This window comes from Bufo gargarizans, chromosome 6 (assembly GCF_014858855.1).
Source record: "Bufo gargarizans isolate SCDJY-AF-19 chromosome 6, ASM1485885v1, whole genome shotgun sequence".
NCBI lineage: Eukaryota > Metazoa > Chordata > Amphibia > Anura > Bufonidae > Bufo > Bufo gargarizans.
In genome coordinates, this window is record NC_058085.1 from 95,261,995 (window position 1) to 95,284,038 (window position 22,044).

Here is a 22,044-nt window from a genome sequence, read left to right on the forward strand (position 1 = left end):
GGTACTCAGAAATCCTTTTCCAAATCATATAAACCTACCGGTATATATCACAGATCTCGGCTTCTCTCAGGCTCACGTTAAAGACATGTATCCCACACTCTAATGTGTGTCAGTAAGTATGCAATTTCTTAAACTTTTAACGCCAAGGTACTGATGTGATTGTAATCCTAGATCAGGGATCAAAATTATAATAACTATTCCCTGCTATTCTCTCTGACCTGTGCAGAGGTCAGAAGGGAGTAGATAAGCTTTGACAATCACATATTGTGAATGGTGTATCATGTCTTATCTATACACAGAGGTGATAACATTACAGGCAGGATTAGAATGCCTGATAAGCAGATAACTGCAGTAAAATGATCTGTACAGACCAAGAAGGGGCACCTATTATTAAGCTTAGTGGCCAGTGCAAAAACTGATGGTTTCATCAAAAATTCTTTAATAGTATGTTAAACATAAAAACTGGATATAAACAATAGGTAATTTTTTGATGACACATTCCCTTTAAGTACAGAGTAGTCCATTCTGTTCTCTTAGTCTGTACTTGGCTATAACTGCCTGGTGTTCATTCATCCCAAACTTCACCCGGGGGCTTATTAACCCTAGCCAATGTCCAGGGTCTTTATTAATCTGAGGGAACCCCATCTTGCTAGAAAAAATATGCTACCGTAATTGTCTGAGCACATTTTTTTGAGGGCTATGTGCAGGTATATTCAGAAGTTGCATTGAAGTTGTAGTCTATGAAAATGTAGCAATTTAACCCCCTTTCTGTTGGTTCTTTAAAGTTGGTGTCCGCTCCTCAGTCGCTAATGACCACGATCGGCAGTAATGCCATCCTTAGACATTTAATTTCTCATATGCCATGGTCAAATGGGACCACTGCGTCTGAAAGGGCTAAAACACAGAAGCGCGTGCTTCCAGGGAAGGCCGTTCTAGGCTTCCAGGCTCATTACTTGTATATTACAGTTCAGGCCGTCAGGTGGCAGCACTGAACTATAAGGCCCCTTTCACACGAGCGAGTTTTCTGCGCAGGTGCGATTCGTGACGTGAACGCATAACACCTGCACTGAATCATGACCCATTCTGTTCAATGGGTCTGTGTACATTTTTTTTCACGCATCAGTTCTGTGTTGAGTGAAAAATGCAGCATGTTCTATATCCTGTGTTTTTCACGCAGCCCTGGCCCCATAGAAGTGAATAGGGCTTCAGTGAAAAACGCATTTCATCTGGAAGCAAGTGCGGATGCAATGTGTTTTTTACTGATGGTTGCTAGGAGATGTTGTTTGTAAACCTTCAGTTTTTTGTCACGTGAAAAATGCATCAAAACACATTGTACCCTCGTGGAAAAAACTGAACAACTGAACGCAATTGCAGAGAAAACTGACTGAACTTTCTTGCAAAATGGTGCGAGTTTCACTGAACGCATCCGGACCTAATCCGTCACGGTCGTGTGAAAGAGGCCTACGATAGTGATTCTTGTATAGCATAATAGAGCAAATTCCATTATTCTATACAAATTGCAGTCTGATGATTGCAAGTCGGGGTTAGGGCTGAAACGATTACTCAATTGAATCGAGTAATTTGACATAACAAAATCCCTGGCCCGTACTGCGCTGCAAGGTATCCTTTCTGACACATCTTCAGGTCATAGTAAGTACGATTACAGTGATACCAAATACATATCTTTTTTTTTTTTTTTTTACATTTTAAAAGGAAAAAAATGTTTTTGCATTGCTGCTTCCCAAGACCCATAACTTATAATTTTTTATTTATTTTTTCTGTGGAGTTGTGTGAGGGCTTGATTTTTGCGGAATGACTTGTATTTTTCATTGGTATCATTTCGAAGTAAATGACACTTTTTGATTGCTTGTTATAAAAAAAATTTGGTGGCAACTAAGAATAAATGAGCAATTCTGCCATTTAAAAAAATGCACACAACCGTTGTTTGGATCCGCCCAGTATTTGCGGCTTGGATGCGGACCCATTCACTTCAATGGGGCTGCAAAAGATGCAGACAGCATCTGTTGCTCCGTTCTGTGGTCCACCAAAAAAATATAACCTGTCCTATTCTTGTCCGTTTTGCGGACAAGAATAAGCATTTATATTAATGGCTGTCCGCACCGTTCCGCAAATTGCGGAACGCACATGGCCGCCATCCGTGTTTTGTGCATCCGCAATTTGCGGACCACAAAACACACAACGGTCATGTGCATGAGGCCTTCACCGTAGGAAATAATTTACATGATATTTATGTAGTCGTTACGGACATGGCGATACCAAACATATGGGGGAGATTTTTTATTTTCAATGAAAAACGTATTTTCAATGGAAAAAAAAAACGCTTTTTTATATTTTTTTTATGGAATTTTTATTATTTAATGTTTTTTTTTTCTTCAAGGGGACTATAACGGAAAGTATTTATAGCAATGCTATTCTGACAGAGAGGCGCAGCCTGCTGGAAATTACTCTAGGCTGGTCTGGGGCCTACACGAGACCCCAGCCAGCCTTCACGCACATCGGCACCCCACGATCGCATTTGTGGGGTGCCGATGGGAGATAGAGGGAGTCTGCTGCCTCTGTCAGCACTTTACATGCCGCAGGCGCCATTGCCCACGGCATATAAAGTGTTAAACAGCCCGAATCGGCACTCCTACCGGTCTGGGCTGTTAGAGCAGGGTCGCAGCTCTCATGGTTACGACCACCCTGCAATCCAGCAGTAACCGTGCTTGCACACTATAGGAAAAAGCACTGGCCTATGTGCAGTCCCACAGTCCCGGCCACTAGAGAGGCCAGTGTATTTTCCTATTGAGTGTAAACACACCCACCACTGATGGATTGCAGGGTGGTTGTAACCATGGAAACGAGCAGTGCATAATGTGATGGAAAAATGAATCCAGCTAGTGAAGGAAGTAAAATGGACAATCACAATACATTAGTAAGTGCCTTGTATTCACTTTCTCTACATGATAAATGCCATTTGCTGAAGTGAGACTACCCCTTTAACTGGTGTAAAGAAAAACTGGCTTTGTTTTCCATAGCAACCAATCAGATCCCATCTTATATTTTTCAGAGCTCTTTTGGAAAATGAAAGGTGGAATCTGATTGGTTGCTATGGGCAACTAAGCCAGTTCTACTTTACATCAGTTTTGCTAAATCTTCCCTTAAAGGGGTTCTCCGGGAATTAAGAAAATTAAAATACTTAAATATTACTTCATTATAAATATATTCCAAAATACCGTACATTAGTTATAATGGCTAGTTTTGTCTGGGGATCAATCATTAGGAAAAACAAAATGGTCGCTGTCCTATTAATACACACAAAACCTTCACAACGCTGTGCTAAAGAGCTGCCTCATCCTCCTCTCTGCTGCTGGGATTATGATCCTGAATACAGTTTAATATGGTCATCAGCTGAATCTCTGTAGGAATGGAATTCATGAGCAGATATGGTATTGAGCAGCAGCACCTGTATACAATCTCCATTACCACAGTCTGTCCTGTCCGTCCTCTTTGTACTTCATGTCTCCTCATGAACTCCATTCCTACAGAGATTCAGCTAAAGATATTCTCATCTGTATTCAGAATCATAATCCCTGACAAGTAGGAGAGGAGGATGAGGCAGCTCTTTAGGTCAGTGTTGTGAAGTAACTTGTCCTGCTGTGTTATTAGGACAGGTTTTGTATATACAAATAGGACAGCGGCCATTTTGATTCTCCTAATCATTGCTCCCTAGACAAAATTAGCCATTATAACTAATGAAAGGTATTTGGGAATATATTTGTAATAAAGTAATATTTACATATTTTCATAATTCCCGGAGAAGCCCTTTAAGTTTCTCCATCTCATCACTGATGTCCCTTGTAGTTTTGCCACAGTGCCACCGTTCCCTGCATAAATTGCATCCTTAACCTCATGTATGCCTACCTATTATTTGAATGACTTTAACTTTCATACTTCTCCTTGGCTAAAAATACTCCTCAAAAATGATAAGAGAAGTATTTTTACTCTTCTGAGAAAAATGTAGTGTGACCTCTTCCCTCAGTGATTGTTATTGCTAGAGAAATCTATAGAGGACTATACAGATATAATACTACTTTATTAGCTAGCGTTGAGAGTCACTAACTAAGGGGGGTCCCAAACCGAATACTGTATGCCCTAATAGGTCGTTTGGAAAGGGAAAGTTTTAACCCCGTCAGGACCTCTGCCGTATATGTACAGCAGAAGTCCATGGTTTAAAAATGGCACCTGTTCCTCATCGCAGCAGGCGTCATAGCTGCCAAGTTGCTGCTGTTTTAAAGGGAACCTGTCACCGGGATTTTGTGTATAGAGCTGAGGACATGGGTTGCTAGATGGCCGCTAGCACGTCCGCAATACCCAGTCCCCATAGCTCTGTGTGCTCATATTGTGTCAAAAAATCGATTTGATACATATGCAAATTAACCTGAGATGAGTCCTGTCCCTGACTCATCTCACACACAGGACTCATCTCAGGGTAATTTGCATATGTATCAAATCGATTTTTTGACACAATAAAAGCACACAGAGCTATGGGGACTGGATATTGCGGATGTGCTAGGGGTGATCTTGCAACCCATGTCCTCAGCTCTATACACAAAATCCCGGTGACAGGTTCCCTTTAAGCAGCAGACACCGAGGGATAATGTCTGCAATCGGCGATAACATTGATCATAGACGTTTATCCCCCTGAGATGCCATGATTAGTTGTGAAAGCGGCATCAGAGGCGGCTTTTCGCTCTCGGGGCTGAAACGCCTTCCCCGTGTTTCTGTTAGCCAGTATCTCTTTGAAAAGTGCCGGCCTAATAGAGCTGTAGTTCTCATTGAGCCCCGCAGGTGGCAGTGCTCAATAGGAAAATAGCTCAAGTATCTCACAATGCAATAGTCATTTATTCCAAGTGATCTAAGAATTGGATGTCAAAAGCTCCTGAGGGAGCTTAATAAAAGTGTCAAAATTAAAAAAAAAATTCTAATCAACCCCACTTTCCACATAATAAAAATTAATAATAAAGAAAACAAAGTTGATAGGCGTCGCCGTGTCCTAAAACGCTTGTACTATTAAAATATAAACATATTTATCCCATATGGCGAGGGACATAATGGGGGGGGGGGGTCAAAATGGAATATTCACCTTCTAAGCAAATTGACCTAAAAGTGATAAGAAAGTCATACTCCCCAAAATGATATCAATAAAAACTACAGATCACCCCACAAAAAAATTAGCATCTAGGCAGCTCCGTAGATGGAACTGTAAAAACTTTATGGGGGTCAGAATATGGCGATGAAAGAAAAAAATAAAATAAAAAGGCCGGTTCAGAAAGGGTTGAAGAGGTATTTCCAGAATCATAAATAAAAATACAAAGTGAACAGTGTCTCTCTGCTATGACTTTCATGCTATTCAGTTTTTTTTAAACCTGCAAGTTAGAAGTGTTCTCCAGCAATTCTGGCTTTTGGAGTGTGAACATGCGCAGGTGGGCACTGCTCTGTATAGTGACGTCATATCTCCATGTGCAGCGAGTCTGCATATGCGTGGTTTCTCCATTCGCCCCACACCTGACAATCTTGCGCAATATACACTAGGAGCAGTGTAAACGTAGTTACCCAGAAGCAAATGTCACATGTGCTGTACAACAGGCGGTCAAGTGCTGCCTATTTTACTGATTGAATACGGGGAGACCTGACAAACCGGAGACACAAAAGACAGGCCTCTTTAACACGGGCGTCATGTTTTTTGCCCGGGTGCGTTGCGGGAAAATGCACAATTTTCCCGCGCGAGTGCAAAACATTGTCATGCGTTTTGCACTCGCGTGAGAAAAATCGCGCATGTTTGGTACCCAAACCCGAACTTCTTCACAGAAGTTCGGGCTTGGGATTGATGTTCTGAAGATTGTATTATTTTCCCTTATAACATGGTTATAAGGGAAAATAATAGCATTCTGACTACAGAATACATAGTATAATAGTGCTGGAAGGGTTAAAAATTTTTAAAAGTTAACTCACCTTATCCTCTTGTTCGCGTAGTTCGTTCCCGGTCTGTTCTTTACTAGCTGTGGGCTTGGGCTGAATGACCTGTGGTGACGTCAGATCACATGCTCCAATCACATGGTCCATCACCGTGGTGATGGAGCATGTGATCTGACGTCATCAAAGGTCCTTTAGCCCAAGCCCACAGCTAGCAAAGAACAGACCGGGAACGAACTACGCGAACAAGAGGATAAGGTGAGTTAACTTTTTTTATTTTTTTAACCCTTCCAGCACTATTGTACTAAGCATTCTGTAGTCAGAATGCTATTATTTTCCCTTATAACCATGTTATAAGGGAAAATAATACAGTGAATAGACTGTCACCTAGAACCCATGCGTGAAAATCGCACCGCATACGCACTTGCTTGCGGATGCTTGCGATTTTCACGCAACCCCATTCACTTCTATGGGGCCTGCGTTCTTCACAGAAGATGAATCGCTAGAAAGCTAGAAGGTGCATGTTTCTGTATGGGTTTTAAACCAACCATTGATTCTGGGATACCGACTTTAAAAGCTATGAATACTTTTGGGGGCATTTTTTTTTTTATCCATCGCATTTTGTTAATTTTGGGCTCAAAATTATTTTTTCAGTCTCTAATAACAATTTTCAAACTTTTCTATTCTAAAGTCTTCTTTTCAGTGTATCTGCACTGAATGCGCAGCTGCTCAGATGCTATGTGTAGTCCTTATCTCTGAACTCCTGACAGCACATTAAATATTGTATTATAGCTAAATTCTTATTAAACTGATAAAAATAATGTGGTTTAAAAGGGCATCTGTCTTTAGCAAATGACCTTTTAAAATCAAATTTTTGATGTTCTTTTTAATTTTCCAAATCAATTTCTATATTAAAGCAAAAAAACTAAAAATCCTGCAGTTTTCACACTGGCCACTATGCCTAAAAACAGGCACCACTCACTGGTCTGTACAGATCACTTTACTGCAGTTACCTGCGTATTTGTTATTCTAATCCTGCCTGTAATGATATCACCTCTGTGTATAGATAATACAGGATCATTCACGATAGGTGATTGTGAAAGGTTATCTATTCTTTCCTTGTTCAATGACCTCTGCACAGATCACAGAGCATGCCTAGAAAACTCTCCCATAGAAATCAATAGAGTCAGCTCCTGACCATTGTGTCTATGGACCATGTGGCTGCTGTAAAGCAGTTTTCTAAATACTTTCTAGATGCTGTTAAGAACAGCTCAGTCAAGATGGCCGCCCCCATAATCATGTTCAGCAAATGGATTAAATAAATCTGCAATCAGTGTTACTATCTGGTTTTAACTGGGAGATAACATTTTTGGTGACACATTTCCTTTAAGTGAGTGTTTATGAGCTGTCAGAAGTTCAGAGATGAGAGCTACACATAGTCGTCAGAGCAGCTTTCTAAAGCCTCTTTCACACGAGCGAGTTTTTTTTCACGAATCTGTTCAGCACGTTTTTCACGCAGCCCTGGCCCCATAGAAGTGAATTGGGCTTCAGTGAAAAAACGCATTTCATCCGGAAGCAGGTGCGAATGCAATGCGTGTTTCTGTGATGGTTGCTAAGAGATGTTGTCTGTAAACCTTCAGTTTTTTATCACGTGCGTGAAAAACTCATCAAAACGCATAGCACTCGCGTGGAAAAAACTGAACGCAGTTGCAGACAAAACTGACTGAACTTGCTTGCAAAATGGTGCGAGTTTCACTGAACACACCCTGAACGCATCCGGTGCAAATCCGTCACGCTCGTGTGAAAGAGGCCTAATAGACTCAGTGTAAAATAGAAAGCAATAGTCTGCAGATACACTGAAGGGCGAGGTTCTAGAACAGAAACTGAAAAATTGTTAATAAAAACCAATAAAAATTTTTTTTTTAGCCCAACATGAGTAAAATACAATGAGAAAAAAAAAAAGGTGTCCCTATTCTTTGATGCAGTTTTACAGCACCGTTTATATCTGTTATCTTTTATCAAGTAGACATTGTGAAACACTGTCGCCAGCATATCTCTACTGCATACTTGCACTTTTTTTGTTTTGAAGCGCAGAAAAATATTCCCTTATCTGTGTTCTTGTGCCTTCATTTTTGTTTATGCTCAAACCTGTGAACTTTGCCATACAATTGTGGTACGAGGTCTGCGGACAGTAAGGAAGGTACAGCATTAGAAAACATAGCTGATTTCTTCCAAAAAGAGTGCCATGCTCCATGATATTGCGTAACATGCCTATTCACGTCAGTGGAGCTGGCTTGCAGTACCAGACACAGCCCATGGAAAATTGTGGTGCTGTTTCTCAAAGAAAGCAGCCATGTTTTCTCTAATTTTGTACAACCCCTTAGGCTACTTTCACATTAGCATTCGGGGCTCCGCGTGTGAGTTCCGTTTGAAGGCTCTCACAAGCGGCCCCGAACGGATCCGTACGGCCCTAATGCATTCTGAGTGGATGCGGATCCGCTCGAATGCATCAGTCTGGCACCGTTTGGCCTCCGCTCCGCTCAGCAGGTGGACACCCGAACGCTGCTTGCAGCGTTCGGGTGTCCGCCTGGCCGTGCGGAGCCAAACGAATCCGGCCAGACTTACAATGTAAGTCAATGGGGACGGATCCGTTTGAAGTTGACACAATATGGCTCAATTTCAAACGGATACGTCCCCCATTTACTTTCAATGTAAAGTCTGGACGGATCCGTCTGGCTAACTTTCACACTTAGAAATTTTTCAGAAATATAATGCAGACGGATCCGTCTGTGCAGACACCAGACGGATCCGCTCCGAACGCAAGTGTGAAAGTAGCCTAAGTGACCACCTATACGTGTTTTACGGTGGTCACTAAGGGGCCTTAGGCTGTGCTGCCATTTTTACGGCAGCCCAGCCGAAGCGCTGCAAAGGTCCCCCGTGCAGCGGGGTGCGGGGACCCGGCTCACATGAGGAGTGCCGATCGGGCTGTTTAACACTTTACATGCCGCTGGCAATGGCGCCTGCTGCATGTAAAGTGCTGATAAAGTTAGCGGACTCCCTCTGTCACCCATCGGCCCCCCGCAAATGCGATCGCGGGGTGCCGTTATGTGTGAAGGCTGCCTGGGGTCTGATGTAGGCCCCAGACCAGCCTTCAGTAATTTCCAGCATGCTGCACCTCTCTGGCGCAGCCTGCTGGTCAGTGTTAGAATAGCATTGCCATTAGGGATAGTGCATTGCATTTTAAAAGCAATCAAAAAGCTGTCTGTTATAGTCCCCTTGTGGGACTATTAAGTGGTAAAAAAAAGTAAAAATAAATTTCATTTATTTAATTTAAAAAAATACCATTAAAAAAATATGCTTTTTTTCCATTGAAAATACACTTTTCAATGAAAAAAATTGCTAAATCTTCCTCATATGTTTGGTATCGCCGCGTCCGTAACGACCCAGACTACATAAATATCATGACAATTATCCCCTACGGTGAATGCCGTAAAAAAAATTAAAGAATTGCTAATTTATTCTTCGTTGCCACCGAAAAAACCTAATAACAAGCGATCAAAAAGTGCCAATTATTTCAAAATGATACCAATGAAAAACACAAGACTTCCCGCAAAAATAAAGCCCTCCCACAGCTCTATAGAAAGAAAATTTTTAAAGTTATAGGTTTTGGGAAGCAGCAATGCAATAGCATTTTTTTCTTAAAAAAAAAGGGGGGGGGGGGGTTATTGCAAAAAAGTTGTAAAATGTAAATAAAAACTATATGTATTTGGTATTGCTGTAATCGTACTGACCCAGAGAATAAACCGTAAAACGCCGTAAAATTTAGAACATAAAAAAGCAGTGGCAGTATTGCTGTCTTTCTCCCTCCCAGAAAGAGTTAATAAAAGTTAATCAGAAAGTTATGTGTACCCCAAAATGGAGCCATTAAAAACTACAACTTGTCCTGCAAAAAAAACAAGCCCTCATAACGCTATATAGACGGGAAAATGTAAAAGTTATAGCTCTTGGAACGCAACGATGAAAAAAGGAAGAAGAACGCTTGGTCAGTAAGGCCCAAAACAGGCTGGTCACTAAGGTGTTAACGATCATTATTTTCAGGGTCGAATGCAACTGTTCGTACATAGATAATATTTCACAGGCACAAAATTTGACAGTGAACAATTCCAAATGGAATCTTCCAAACTACTTGGGAAACTGTGTGGTTTCTTTGTTCTTTTCTTGTGGCTCTTCCATTGTGTAACTGAATGGATTTCTTCTGGTTTTCATTGTAAATAACAATCTCCCTTCCGCATAGAAGAGAAGGTCTGGTCGTCAGGTGAAGAGAAGGAAGTATAATGAAGACCTTGATTTCAAAGTGGTGGATGATGATGGAGAAACTATCGCTGTGTTGGGGGCTGGGAGAGCATCTGCACTGTCTGCATCCACACTGGCATGGCAAGCTGAGGTGAGGCAACTAGATTGTGCCTGTCTATATTTCAAAAGCTGTGGGGGAGATAAGGCGTCTCATACTATGTTTTAGCATAACTGGCAACTTGTTAAATTTGCAACTAGAATTGTGGTAAAAATGCATTTGGGAAGGTACAATTTCTCCTTATGGAGATCACCTAGTAGGTGTAAGGAGTCTTATAGGCCAGGCAGTGCTCCTCTGGGGGAAAAAGGGTATGCAAATTAGCCCTCTTTGGGGGAAAAAAAATAGCTGAACCTCTGATTCCACCAGATAAGTCAATGCTCAGCCTTTAAAACAGGCCTTGAGGCATAACTTGGATAATAGCTAATTCAGAATCTCATCTGCAGACAGCTGTTTTGAAATGATAGCTACCTTACATCTGATGGCATCAGGGGTTCAGCTTTCTTTTCTTTTTGGAAAGAGAGCTAATTTGCCTGGCCTGTAAGACTCCTTACGCCTACTATGCATTCTCGATAGAGAAATAGTACGGTCGAACATTAACTTATAGGATAGCTACTGTCGATCTAGTGGTATCAGAGGCTGTTTTCTTTTCATCTTAGAAGGAGAGCTGATTTGTATGGCGAAAATACAGTAATAAATTTACCCTTGTAAGGTAAGGTAGTAGCCTGGCAAAAATATTGCGGTTTTAGACAATTCAAATAGGGAGGAAGTACAAGGAATGTTTCAGATAAGTAATACATATATTTATACATTTTCATTATTATTTTTTATTTGGTTTTATTTTCTGGTAGTTTATTTATTCTGTTTACTATGCCTGATTAAGGGGGTGGCAGTCTTGCCTGAGCTGCTGTTAGTGGTTAGTGAACTATAAAACTGTAAGACTTTTTTTAGTGACAAGAAAATCTCTTAAAGCTAGTCCACTTTTTTCATGTCCAAATTTGTAGACCATTTTTATGGACCTTGCTGTTGTGCATAGGTTCAGTGTTATTAAGAAAGGCATTTTGCACAGTGTTGCCACAGTTCTCTCGAATGTTTTTTCATGCTTTAGGGCTGCCAGCCCAGCCCACTTTTCCTCTACTCCTAGTTTTACCATTTACCACTGTTGACACTCTTGAGACCTCTGAATGGGGTACCTTACATTTCTCCAGATGTTACAAGTTATAGGGATATATTATAGGATTGGGGTTAAATATTAGCTCCGTGGGGGGCACCCACTAATTATGAGAATGGGGACCCTGTACCCCTCAGAGCCCCCCAAAATGAGCAGTGCTGCAGGTCAAGCATGTGAACTGCCACTCCATTCATCTCTATAAAGGTAATTGAGTGCTGTACTGCCACTCGGGTGCCCCTAAGAGTATGGGGTTCCTGTTCTGATCGGTGGGGGTCCCAGCTGTGGATAGGAAATAAATTGTTACAGCTGGAATACCCCTTTAGTGCTTGATATTTAACATAGTCATACTGACTTTTGCCTTATGATGATTTCTTTTGCAACCAAGTACAATCAGATAGTTGTATTTTATTTTTATTTTTTGTTTTGCAGACAGTTTATGGCATCCTATGACCATATTTATAGTCGCTGCACTCTATAGTACAACCTGTATTGTTGTGTCTGTGGAAGCTTATATATCTGTAAGCCTGTTGACTGAGATTGCTGAACCCGCTACTTAAATGCAACATCTGCATGCTTTTAGCCCCTTAAGTGTTGTCCAAACCAATCTTATCTCATAAGATTGGGTCGGATACCCCATACTCCCATTTTCAGCTGTTCTGTATTGGCTCCAGAGGTGATGCTACAAAGCTGTATCCGTTGTGCAGTGGACAGGGCTGCTTACTGTAGCACTGCTCCCGTTATTGCAGTCTATAATGCTTAGACCCCCAGGGCTTAGAGATATTCCAGTTATATCCCTAACTATTAGATTGGTGGGGGTCCTTCTGCTGGGACACAAGAACGAGGGCTGCAAAAAATGAAATTAATGGAGCATGTGGTCGGAAATGCACACAGCCGCTCCATTCATTTATATGGGACTTCCGGAGACGGTGAAAGCAGCATTTCCAAAACTGCCATAAAATGAAAGGCGCAGCCATGCGCATTTCTGAACCACACACTCCATTCATTTCTGGAGGCTCCACAGGGTTTAGGGTCCCTATTCTCGTGATTGGTGGGGGTCCCAGCAGTAGGAACCCCCCCCCCCCCACCGATCTTATGGTTATCCCCTATCCTGTGGATAACTTGATATAATCGGAATATCTCTTTAATAGGAAGATAACCATGTCATGCCTTGGAGCTTTCTCAAGGTCGAACCTGCCATGACAACCAATCGCAAGTTCACCGCAGCGGAGACACCTCCCCTCTTGTTAAACGCTCAGATGCAGATCGGTGTTCTCTCTGATCCCGTCACTGTAGGCAGGTGTCAGCTGTATTACACAGCTGGCACCTGCCATGTATGGAGTCAGCTCATCGCTTCATACTCCCATTATGCTGTAATTTTATACGGCTGATATTGCCAAGGGGTAAACGTGTAGTGAATTTGTTTAGTTCTGTGTCTTCATTCTTCAGAACTAGTTAGTAGGAGAATTAGCTTTAGGGGAGAGTTGGTAGCATCTTTGTAAATCAATTAGAACTACACATGTAATTGTACAAGGACTTGTCCTCCACTTACCGGACAGTATTTGAAAAAGGTATTCGGCAGGAGCAGTCAGTCACTCAGACCACTCCTCAGACGCTGAGATCTGCTTGGCGAATTTGATGCCAAAAGCAAAAAAAAAAAATGCCACCCATGTCTGAAGCACTGACTGGAAAGTAAGGTTCTGGTCGCATCACGTTTCACTTTCTCATTTGTTGCTTTTGGGTCTGTGGATACGTATGGCATATACTACACTGAGAGCGTCGCTTGAGTATATACCATACATGCAACTGCATTGAACTATATGGCACATGACAATACATAACGGTGGTCTGGATCAGCTGGTAATATACATAAATGTTTTGTGGTGGTAAAGCCATAAAGCTTTAGGCAACTTTTTTTAAAAAGTTTTTCACATAGCTGCCAATCTATGCTGCATTTTTTGTGGTATTCCTGTGTATATGGAAGAGTTCATGTGAAAAAAAGCTTGCTTATTTTCATGCTGTTATTTGTTTTGTAGGAACCCCCTGAAGACGATGCCAACATCATTGAAAGGATCCTGTCTTCAAAAGTAGTTCAGAAAGAGGTAAGCCGCTGTAGCCGGATTGCCTTAAAGGGCATGTGTCAGCAGATTGCTACCTGTGAAACTAGCTGACCTGATACATGTGCTCTTGGCAGCTGAGGGCATCTTTCTTGGTTCCATGTTCATATGTGCCCGCATTGCTCTCTCTACAATTTCTGCACCCTCTGCACTTTGATTGACAGGGCCAAGCAGTGGAAATCTGATCATACCTGGCCCTGTCACCATTTGAATGCATTACTGATGTAAAATACATAAGTATGCAAGTATGTCATTTTCCAAATTCTTTTCTATTTCAGCTCATTCCTGGAGGAATGCCATTGGAGGTGGAGGAATTCTTTGTCAAGTATAGAAATTTGTATGTCGCTTCAGGTTCTTTCTATTATTGTGACTGATGAATAACATGACATGTTATGGCTTAGAGTCCATTGTCATCTGCCGACTGGTCACACCATTTACTATTGGTGTCTGTGGGTTGAAGGATTTTCTGGAACGTCTCTCCAGCTGGATTTATGGTCCATTAACTGTTGACACAGGCATATCATCTTGTCTGAACAATTACCTGAGCCTCTGGTACTGCAGCTCAGGCCAATTCAAGTTAATGGAACTGAACTGTAGTACTTGGTAGATCCGTGCTCATATGAACTGCACTGTCCCAATGTAAAAAAAAATTAGGGAGCTTGGAGTAATACTGCTTTAGCAGACCACCAATGATTAAGCATTGATTTATGTCATGGAAAGCCCCACTAAAGAAGTATTCTCTTCTCAAGCTTCGATGGCACCTCCGAAGGATATTCCATGAATCCCTGACAAATGGAGGTCCCATTTCTAGGATCCCCACTTCTTGGAATGATGGGAGTTCCCTGAACACAGTTTGTGATATGAAGAGGTGGCTGTGGTGTGACTCTCTTCATTGAAGTCTATGGGAGTTACAAAAAGCTTTCTAGGTTCTTTCTATAACTTTCCTAGACATCAGTGGTAGACAGCTCAGCCTGATCCTAACAGTGGTCTATATGTTAATGCTAGAGATGAACCTTAACATGCAAGAGGTTTCCAGGGCACTGGTTCACTGATGGCTCCTTTATTTTGTTTGATCTTTCAGTTCCTATCTCCACTGTAAGTGGGCAACGCTAGAAGATCTGGAAAAGGATCCAAGGATCCAACAGAAAATCAAGAGGTTTCGAAACAAGCAAGCACAGATGAAGCATATTTTCACTGAGGTTGGCATGAAGTTTGGTAGAAGTATTGCACATCACTTTTATTTTGCCTTTCTCCTTCTCTCTCTGTACCTGTCCTGCAATTCGTCCAAAGAGTGTTCTCCTCTGACTCTGCGCATTTATATCGACAGTTGTACTTTCAGTTTAATAGCCCAGTCCTGATTACACTGGCCCACATTTATCATTAAAATATGCCACTTTTGTGGCATGATATAGTTGCAGACTGCGCGTTTGCGACTTTTTTTTAACGGCACTTTGCACAAGTGCTATTATTCCGCTGGCCTCGCCACTTTCCCGAAAGGGGGCAAGGAAGGGGCCACATTCATTATCTGCTATAGAAGAACACTGAAATCTACTCCAACCAGGGGCTGCTGTAGATTTTAGTTCAGGCGCACAGATTGCTGGATGCTGAGCCTAATTTATGATGAGGCATACGCCACCGGTCTATGATCAATCTGCCCTACTGTCTTCATATGCCACAGGATCCACGTTTGATCCTTTTTGTAAGGGATCCCGTTTACTTGATCTGTCAGGTTTCCGTCTTTATTTTGTAGAATAGCACAGCAGACTCCATTATTATGCCCATCTGGCCCTACATTGTGAACAAAGTCCAGGCTCACCAGAGCATAGATTGACTGAACACTCTGTGTGGAGTACCAACCCTAAGGGCTTTGGATGATCTGCAAGAATTTATTTATCTGACCATTTCATGGAAGCAATTTATTGGAGTACATGTTCACTTACCTTGGTACCTCCCTTGGGAAAACCTGTGCAAGCTTGGAGAAATTTGAAGGAAATTCTGTTGTGTTCATGTGTAATTGTATTGTCAGAGGATGTGTTTTTGTGTCAGGACATTGCCTTTTGAGGCAATAGGATATGCCATAAATGTCTGATCTGTGTTGTCCCACCTCTGGGACCTACTCTTATCTTAAGAATAAGGCCTCTTTCACACTTGCGTTGTTAGGATCCGGCGTGCACTTCTGTTGCCGGAAGTGCCCGCCGGATCCGTAACACCGCAAGTGAACTGAAAGCATTTAAAGACTGATCCGTCTTCAAAATGCGTTCAGTGTTACTATGGCAGCCAGGACGCTATTAAAGTCCTGGTTTCCATAGTAGTAGTGGGGAGCGGGGGAGCGGTATACTTACAGTCCGTGCGGCTCCCGGGGCGCTCCAGAATGACGTCAGAGCGCCCCATGCGCATGGATGACATCATCCATGCGCGTGGTGCGCCCTGACGTCACTCTGAAGCGCCCCGGTAGCCGCACGGACGGTAAGTATACTTCTCCCCACTACACTTTACCATGGCAAACAGGACTTTAGCGTCCTGGCAGCCATGGTAACCATTCAGAAAAAGCTAAACGTCGGATCCGGTAATGCACCGAAACGACGTTTAGCTTAAAGCCGGATCCGGATTAATGCCTTTCAATGGGCATTAATTCCGGATCCAGCCTTGCGGCAAGTGTTCAGGATTTTTGGCCGGAGCAAAAAGCGCAGCATGCTGCGGTATTTTATCCGGCCAAAAATCGTTCCGATCCTATACTGAAGACATCCTGATGCATCTTGAACGGATTTCTCTCCATTCAGAATGCATTGGGATAATCCTGATCAGGATTTTTCCGGCATAGAGCCCCAACGACGGAACTCTATGCCGGAAAAGAAATGCACAAGTGTGAAAGAGCCCTAAGGCCCCCATGTACAGAGGGCACGGCACACATGCATGCAGCTTTCTCTATTCACTGCTGTAGAACTTCAGAAAATAGCTGAGCGAGTATGCTTGGCTACTTTGGGAAGTCTCATAGGAGTTAATGGAGGCGATGCTATGCATGTGGTGATAGGATATTCCATAAATGTCCGATAAGGACAATTTTGGCGTATCCTATCATTGTTCCATAAATGCCCCAGTTGTAACAACCCCTTTGATACAATGATGCCTGACAAATGCCTTCACTTCTGTCCCGTAGCCAGATGAAGATATGTTTAATCCAGACTATGTGGAGGTGGACAGAGTATTAGAAGTTGCTCATACAAAGGACTCTGACACAGGAGAAGTAAGTTGACAATTTTTCGCATTAGATATGCACACCTGCTGGTCATATTAAATCGAGCAAGTAAGCAGGCACTGAGATTTTTTTTTTGGGGAGAAAACATCTAAAAGATGCACCCTTTTGCACATTGGGCCAGGAGTGCTACCCGGCTACTAAATACAGCTCTTTATATCTTTTATATGGGTTTTCCTATTAAGACAAACCATGTCCACCATGTTAGCTTAGAGGGTTCTCCCCCAACCAGGACCCCCTCTATGAGCCATATCAGGGAGCCGCTCCTTCATTTGAATGAACCATCATACTCGTATATACATTCCATTCAGTGTATGGCCAGATGAGGCTTACCGCCCTGTGATAACAGCTGGTGACCTGGAGGTTACTGGTAATGAGCTGATCCTGAGACCAGGTGACCTAATAGAACTGAGTGACAAAATCCCTTAAAATCAACGGTGTAAAATTCTCTATATTTTTCTGTAGGTACTGAGGTACAGAATAACGTAGAGACAAAACTAATGTGAATGGGGTTGATAGTACTTGTTGTAGGTTATAGACTTTCTTAGTAGGCTTGACATATATTTTCAGTGAAGATAGTGTAGTACATGAAATTTGAGAAAATAAATTGTGTTCTACAGGAGGTGACGCATTATCTAGTGAAATGGTGTTCACTGTCTTATGAAGAAAGCACTTGGGAGCTTGAGGAAGATGTTGATCCAGGCAAAGTCAAGGAGTTTGAAACCCTGCAAGTTCTCCCTGGCATCAATGTAACGGTTGGTAACACTTTATTTGCTATTGGTATTAAAGGGGTTTTCCTAGATTTTAATACTGATGACCTATCCTCTTCAATATCTGATCAGTGGGGGTCTGACACCCTGGACCCCTGTTGATCAGCAGTTTGAAAAGGCACTTCTCTGAGCTTTCCCTTGGCACGTTCATGTGTCACGTGGCCTAGGAGCAGCTCATCTGCATAAAAGTGAAAGAGGCTGAGTGCGATGCCAAGCATAGCCGCTATACAATGTACGGCGCAGTGCTTGGTGAGCAAAGAAAAGGCCACAGCGCTCACAGGAGCACCACTGCCTTCTCAAACACCCCCCACAATCAGATACTGATGACCTGTCCAGAGGATAGTAAAATCCTGGAAAACCCTTTTAAGACCATTACATCACAGGGTAACATTTATTTTTCTATATACCGTATTTTTCGCTTTATAAGACGCACCTGATTATAAGACACACCTAGGTTTTTGAGGAGGAAAATAAGAAAAAAAATCTTTTTTTTAAAAAAGGTCTGCTTTTGGTGGATTTTGAACTAATGGTCTGGGGATGACACTATTATGGGGCTCTGTGGATGACGCACTGTTATGGGGGATCTGTGGATGACACTGTTATGGGGGGGGGGGGAGTCTGTGAATGAAGCACTGTTATGGGGGGGGGATCTATGGATGATGCACTGTTATGGGGGATGTGTGTTGTGAAACATAGGGCCATGACGGGGGCCAGCATAAGATGCTATATGTGTGTGTGACACACATATAGCATCTTATGCTAGTTCCCCTCATGGCCCTATGTTTCACAGCATTACAGTACTTTATTCTTTGTATGTAAAATAGAATCAATCGCTCTCCTTTTGAAAAACTAGCTGACACTGTTATATCGCCGGCCGCTATGCTGCACAGTGTGGCCGGCGATACATCAGTCACAGTGCGGGGAAGGAGGGGGGCTGGAGGCAAGTCACAGCGGGGCCCGAAGCAGTCTCTGTATTACACCGGGCCCCGTGCACAGAAGTCTCTTTGTATGTAAAATCTTTCATTATTCCTGAATCCATCGCTCTCTTATTGATAAACTAGCCTAATCGCCTGCATCAGTACTCACTATAAATGTAGCGTGCGGTCCCTCCGGCGCATGACTTCATCCTGCTCCTGCTTCATTAATGAAGTGGGAGGAGCGTGACGTCAGTCACACACGCCGGCCGGACCGCACGCTGTATTCATAGTGAGTACTGATGCAGGCGATTAGGCTAGTAAAGTTTATCAAAAGGAGAGCGATTTGCGGTATAAAGGATTAATGAAAGATTTTACATACAAACAGACTTCTGTGTGCGGGGCCCGGTGTAATACAGTGACTGCACCGGGCCCCGCTGTGACTTGCCTCCAGCCCCTCCTCCCTTCCCGCACTGTGACTGATGTATCGCCGGCCACACTGTGCAGCGTAGCAGCCGGTGATATATCAGTGCCAGCCCTGTAAAAAAAAAAGTCAACCATCGTTTTATAAGACGGACTGTCATTTTCCCCCCTCTTTTGGGGGAAAAAAAGTGCGTCTTATAAAGCGAAAAATACGGTATTCATTTCTCATTTCAAAAATACAAGTTTTTGATTAAATTGCTACATTCTATGGTAAATAAGGAGAAGTGAAGTCTTTGCTGCAGTACCACTGTCCATCAAGCGGATGTGGCAGCCTAATATGCTGCACAATGGTCCATGCTCCTAATAGCTAACACGGCACAAAAACATAGTGTATTCTTTCAGCGATACTAGAAGCTAAATGGCACAGAGTATATAGTTTAGGAGCTTGGTGTATTCATGAGGAGAGCGCTCCCCTTGCCCCGATCACCTGTGCCGGACAGGCAGCTGCGTATGCACGGTCACTGCAGAGAGGGGCAGTGTAGATGTCGGGAGCCCTCCCCTCATGAGTGCACAGGACTCTTGTCGGGTTTATTCAATCAGTACTCCTAGTAGCCATATTGCACAATGTTTTTGCACCATTTTTGCTACTATAAATCTGTACCTATGGCTGCAATATGCTGACCTTTCTGCTGAGCATTGTACTAAAAGATGCATCTCTACAAAGCGACTAAGGCAATAAAATGGACTCTGTATTAGACTAAAGTGGGTAGGTAGGGACAGAAATCTGCTGAGTCTTACACTGTGTGCTTACGGCAGGGCTTGGCAAGCAATCATATGAGGAGAGTTTTCTAACTGTGATGGTTTGACTCTTCATAGTAACCCATTGCACAGGCAATACCTATTCTAATCAATCTGTTCTTTATGAGATTTTCCTTTGAAGATCATTGATGGAACCTAATTTCTACATACAGTGTTTTTTTTTGTTGGGTCTAGGAGAGGCCGTCTTCTGAAAGCTGGCAGAAGCTGGAGTGTTCTCGTACATACAAAAATAATAACCAACTAAGGGAGTACCAACTGGAGGGAATGAATTGGCTCCTGTTTAACTGGTACAACAGGTGAGATTCATTTAAATCAGTGTACGTAAGTTTCATTAAAGGGTTTTCCAAAGAGTAGAATATTGATGACCTATCCTGTGGATAGGTCATCAGCCCGGCACACCCCTCAGTGGTGCTTCGGTAAGCTCTGCGGCCTCTTAGTAGGCCATTGACGACACGATCATTGAACACATGGCCTTTGTGCAGCTCAGTGAGTGCATGGGCCTAGGCTGCTATATATACATATATATATATATTGTGGGGACTTGCTCTGGTAGACAGGATTAGCGGACGCAGTATAGAGGCAACAACAAGTTCTTTGGATCAAACAGTTCAGTGTTTTATTCACACTTTAGGCAAGTGACAAAACTAATGTGAATGTGACAGTACTTGTTGTAGGTTTTAGACTTGCTTAGTAGGCTTGACATATTTTCAGTGACGATGGTGTAGTACATGAAATTTGAGAAAATATTCAAACACAAAAGTCACCTTGCGGTGTTGGTGGTAATTCACACCATGCAGCAATTCTGCCTCAGAGTCCTTGCTCATAGCAACACCAATCTGTTTTCACACCTAACAGGTAACAAGCCTTCATCCAGACACAAGGCTCCCAGATCCTAACACAGAGACTTCGCTTCTAAACCCAGCTGCCTATTTAATGACAGCCAGGTGCTGCCAAAACCCGGACCAGCATTTAAAATACGGTCAGGTATTTGACCTAATCTGGCTGTAAATTAGGCCAGCAGCACATGCTGGGAGGAAAATACCTGTTTTCCCAGACCTAAAACCTCTCACCCCCCACCCCCCTTTTGTTCAACCCTGAGGGGTGAGCATACACCAGACAGTATACCCTGGACAGGGCATCCGCGTTTCCCTGTAACCGGTCTGCTCTATGTTCCACTGAAAACTTAAAGTTTTGTAGAGAGCGAAACCAATTCTAGTGCCCACTTGATAGCCAGGCACTCTCTCTCTACTATACTATACCGGGTCTTGGCTGGGGTGAGCTTACAGCTGAGGAAGACAACGGGATGCTCCTCCCAGTTGACTTCCTGAGACCGTACAGCACCGAGGCCTACTTCGGAGGCATCGGTCTGTATTATAAACCTCCTTTTGAAGTCGGGCGTCACCAAAACCAGGGACCCCGCACAGTGCCTACTTCAAAGCGGAGAAAGCCTCCTCCGCCCGATCATCCCAGCGAACCATCATTGACTTGTGTCCCTTGTGTCAAGGGCGCAGCTAGAGTATCAAAGTGGGTAACAAACCTCATGCAATAGCTCACCATTCCCAGGAAGGACTTTATTTGCCTAGTGGTGACATTTTGGGCCAATTCCATATCTCCTCTATTTTGTTCACTTGGGGTTTCATGACTCCGCGCCCAATGACATACCCCAGGTACTTAGTCTCATTCTAGACTAATTCTATTGCAGGTTTTTTGGGGTTAGCGGTTAGGCCAGCTTTCCGAAGGGAGTCTTCTACAGCCTGCACTTTGGGTAGGTGACTTTCCCAGTCAGTACTGTGGATGACAATATCGTCCAGGTAAGCCGAAGCGTATCGACGATGTGGACGAAGCACAATGTCCATTAGTCGCTGAAAAGTGGTGGGGGCGCCATGCAGACTAAAGGGTAACACCTTATATTGGTACAGCTCTTAGGCGTGATGAAGGCAGTTTTCTCTTTGGCAGCCTTCGTTATGGGCACCTGCCAGTACCCTTTCGTGAGGTCCAAAACAGAATGATACTGGGCTTGTCCTAACCTCTCTATGAGCTCTTTCACCTGGGGCATGGGATACGCATCAAATTTGGAAACTTTGTTAAGTTTAACTTCCCGTCCGGCTTGGGTATCAATACAATAGGACTGACCCACTCCCTTTTGACGTCTAGCTGCAACATTAGCTGCTCCTCCTTCGATATGGCTTGTCGCCGAGCCTCGGTTACCCAGTATGGTTTTAATCAAACTTTTGCCTGAGGCTCAGTTACAATGTC

At 43.0% G+C, this 22,044-nt stretch overlaps 1 protein-coding gene across 3 annotated transcripts in view; it reads left to right on the forward strand.

Moving 5' to 3' along the window:
- CHD6 (chromodomain helicase DNA binding protein 6) overlaps positions 1 to 22,044 on the forward strand; it is a 148,851-nt gene that overhangs the window by 49,156 nt on the left and 77,651 nt on the right. For 2 of the 3 annotated variants that reach the window (XM_044300146.1, XM_044300145.1), the window contains 7 exons: positions 10,271 to 10,420; positions 13,529 to 13,594; positions 13,888 to 13,946; positions 14,691 to 14,808; positions 16,767 to 16,853; positions 17,483 to 17,617; positions 19,963 to 20,084. In XM_044300146.1, coding sequence (XP_044156081.1) covers positions 10,271 to 10,420; positions 13,529 to 13,594; positions 13,888 to 13,946; positions 14,691 to 14,808; positions 16,767 to 16,853; positions 17,483 to 17,617; positions 19,963 to 20,084 — 737 coding nt within the window. The remainder of the gene's footprint in view (positions 1 to 10,270; positions 10,421 to 13,528; positions 13,595 to 13,887; positions 13,947 to 14,690; positions 14,809 to 16,766; positions 16,854 to 17,482; positions 17,618 to 19,962; positions 20,085 to 22,044) is intronic. The other variant, XM_044300147.1, reaches the window with a different exon arrangement.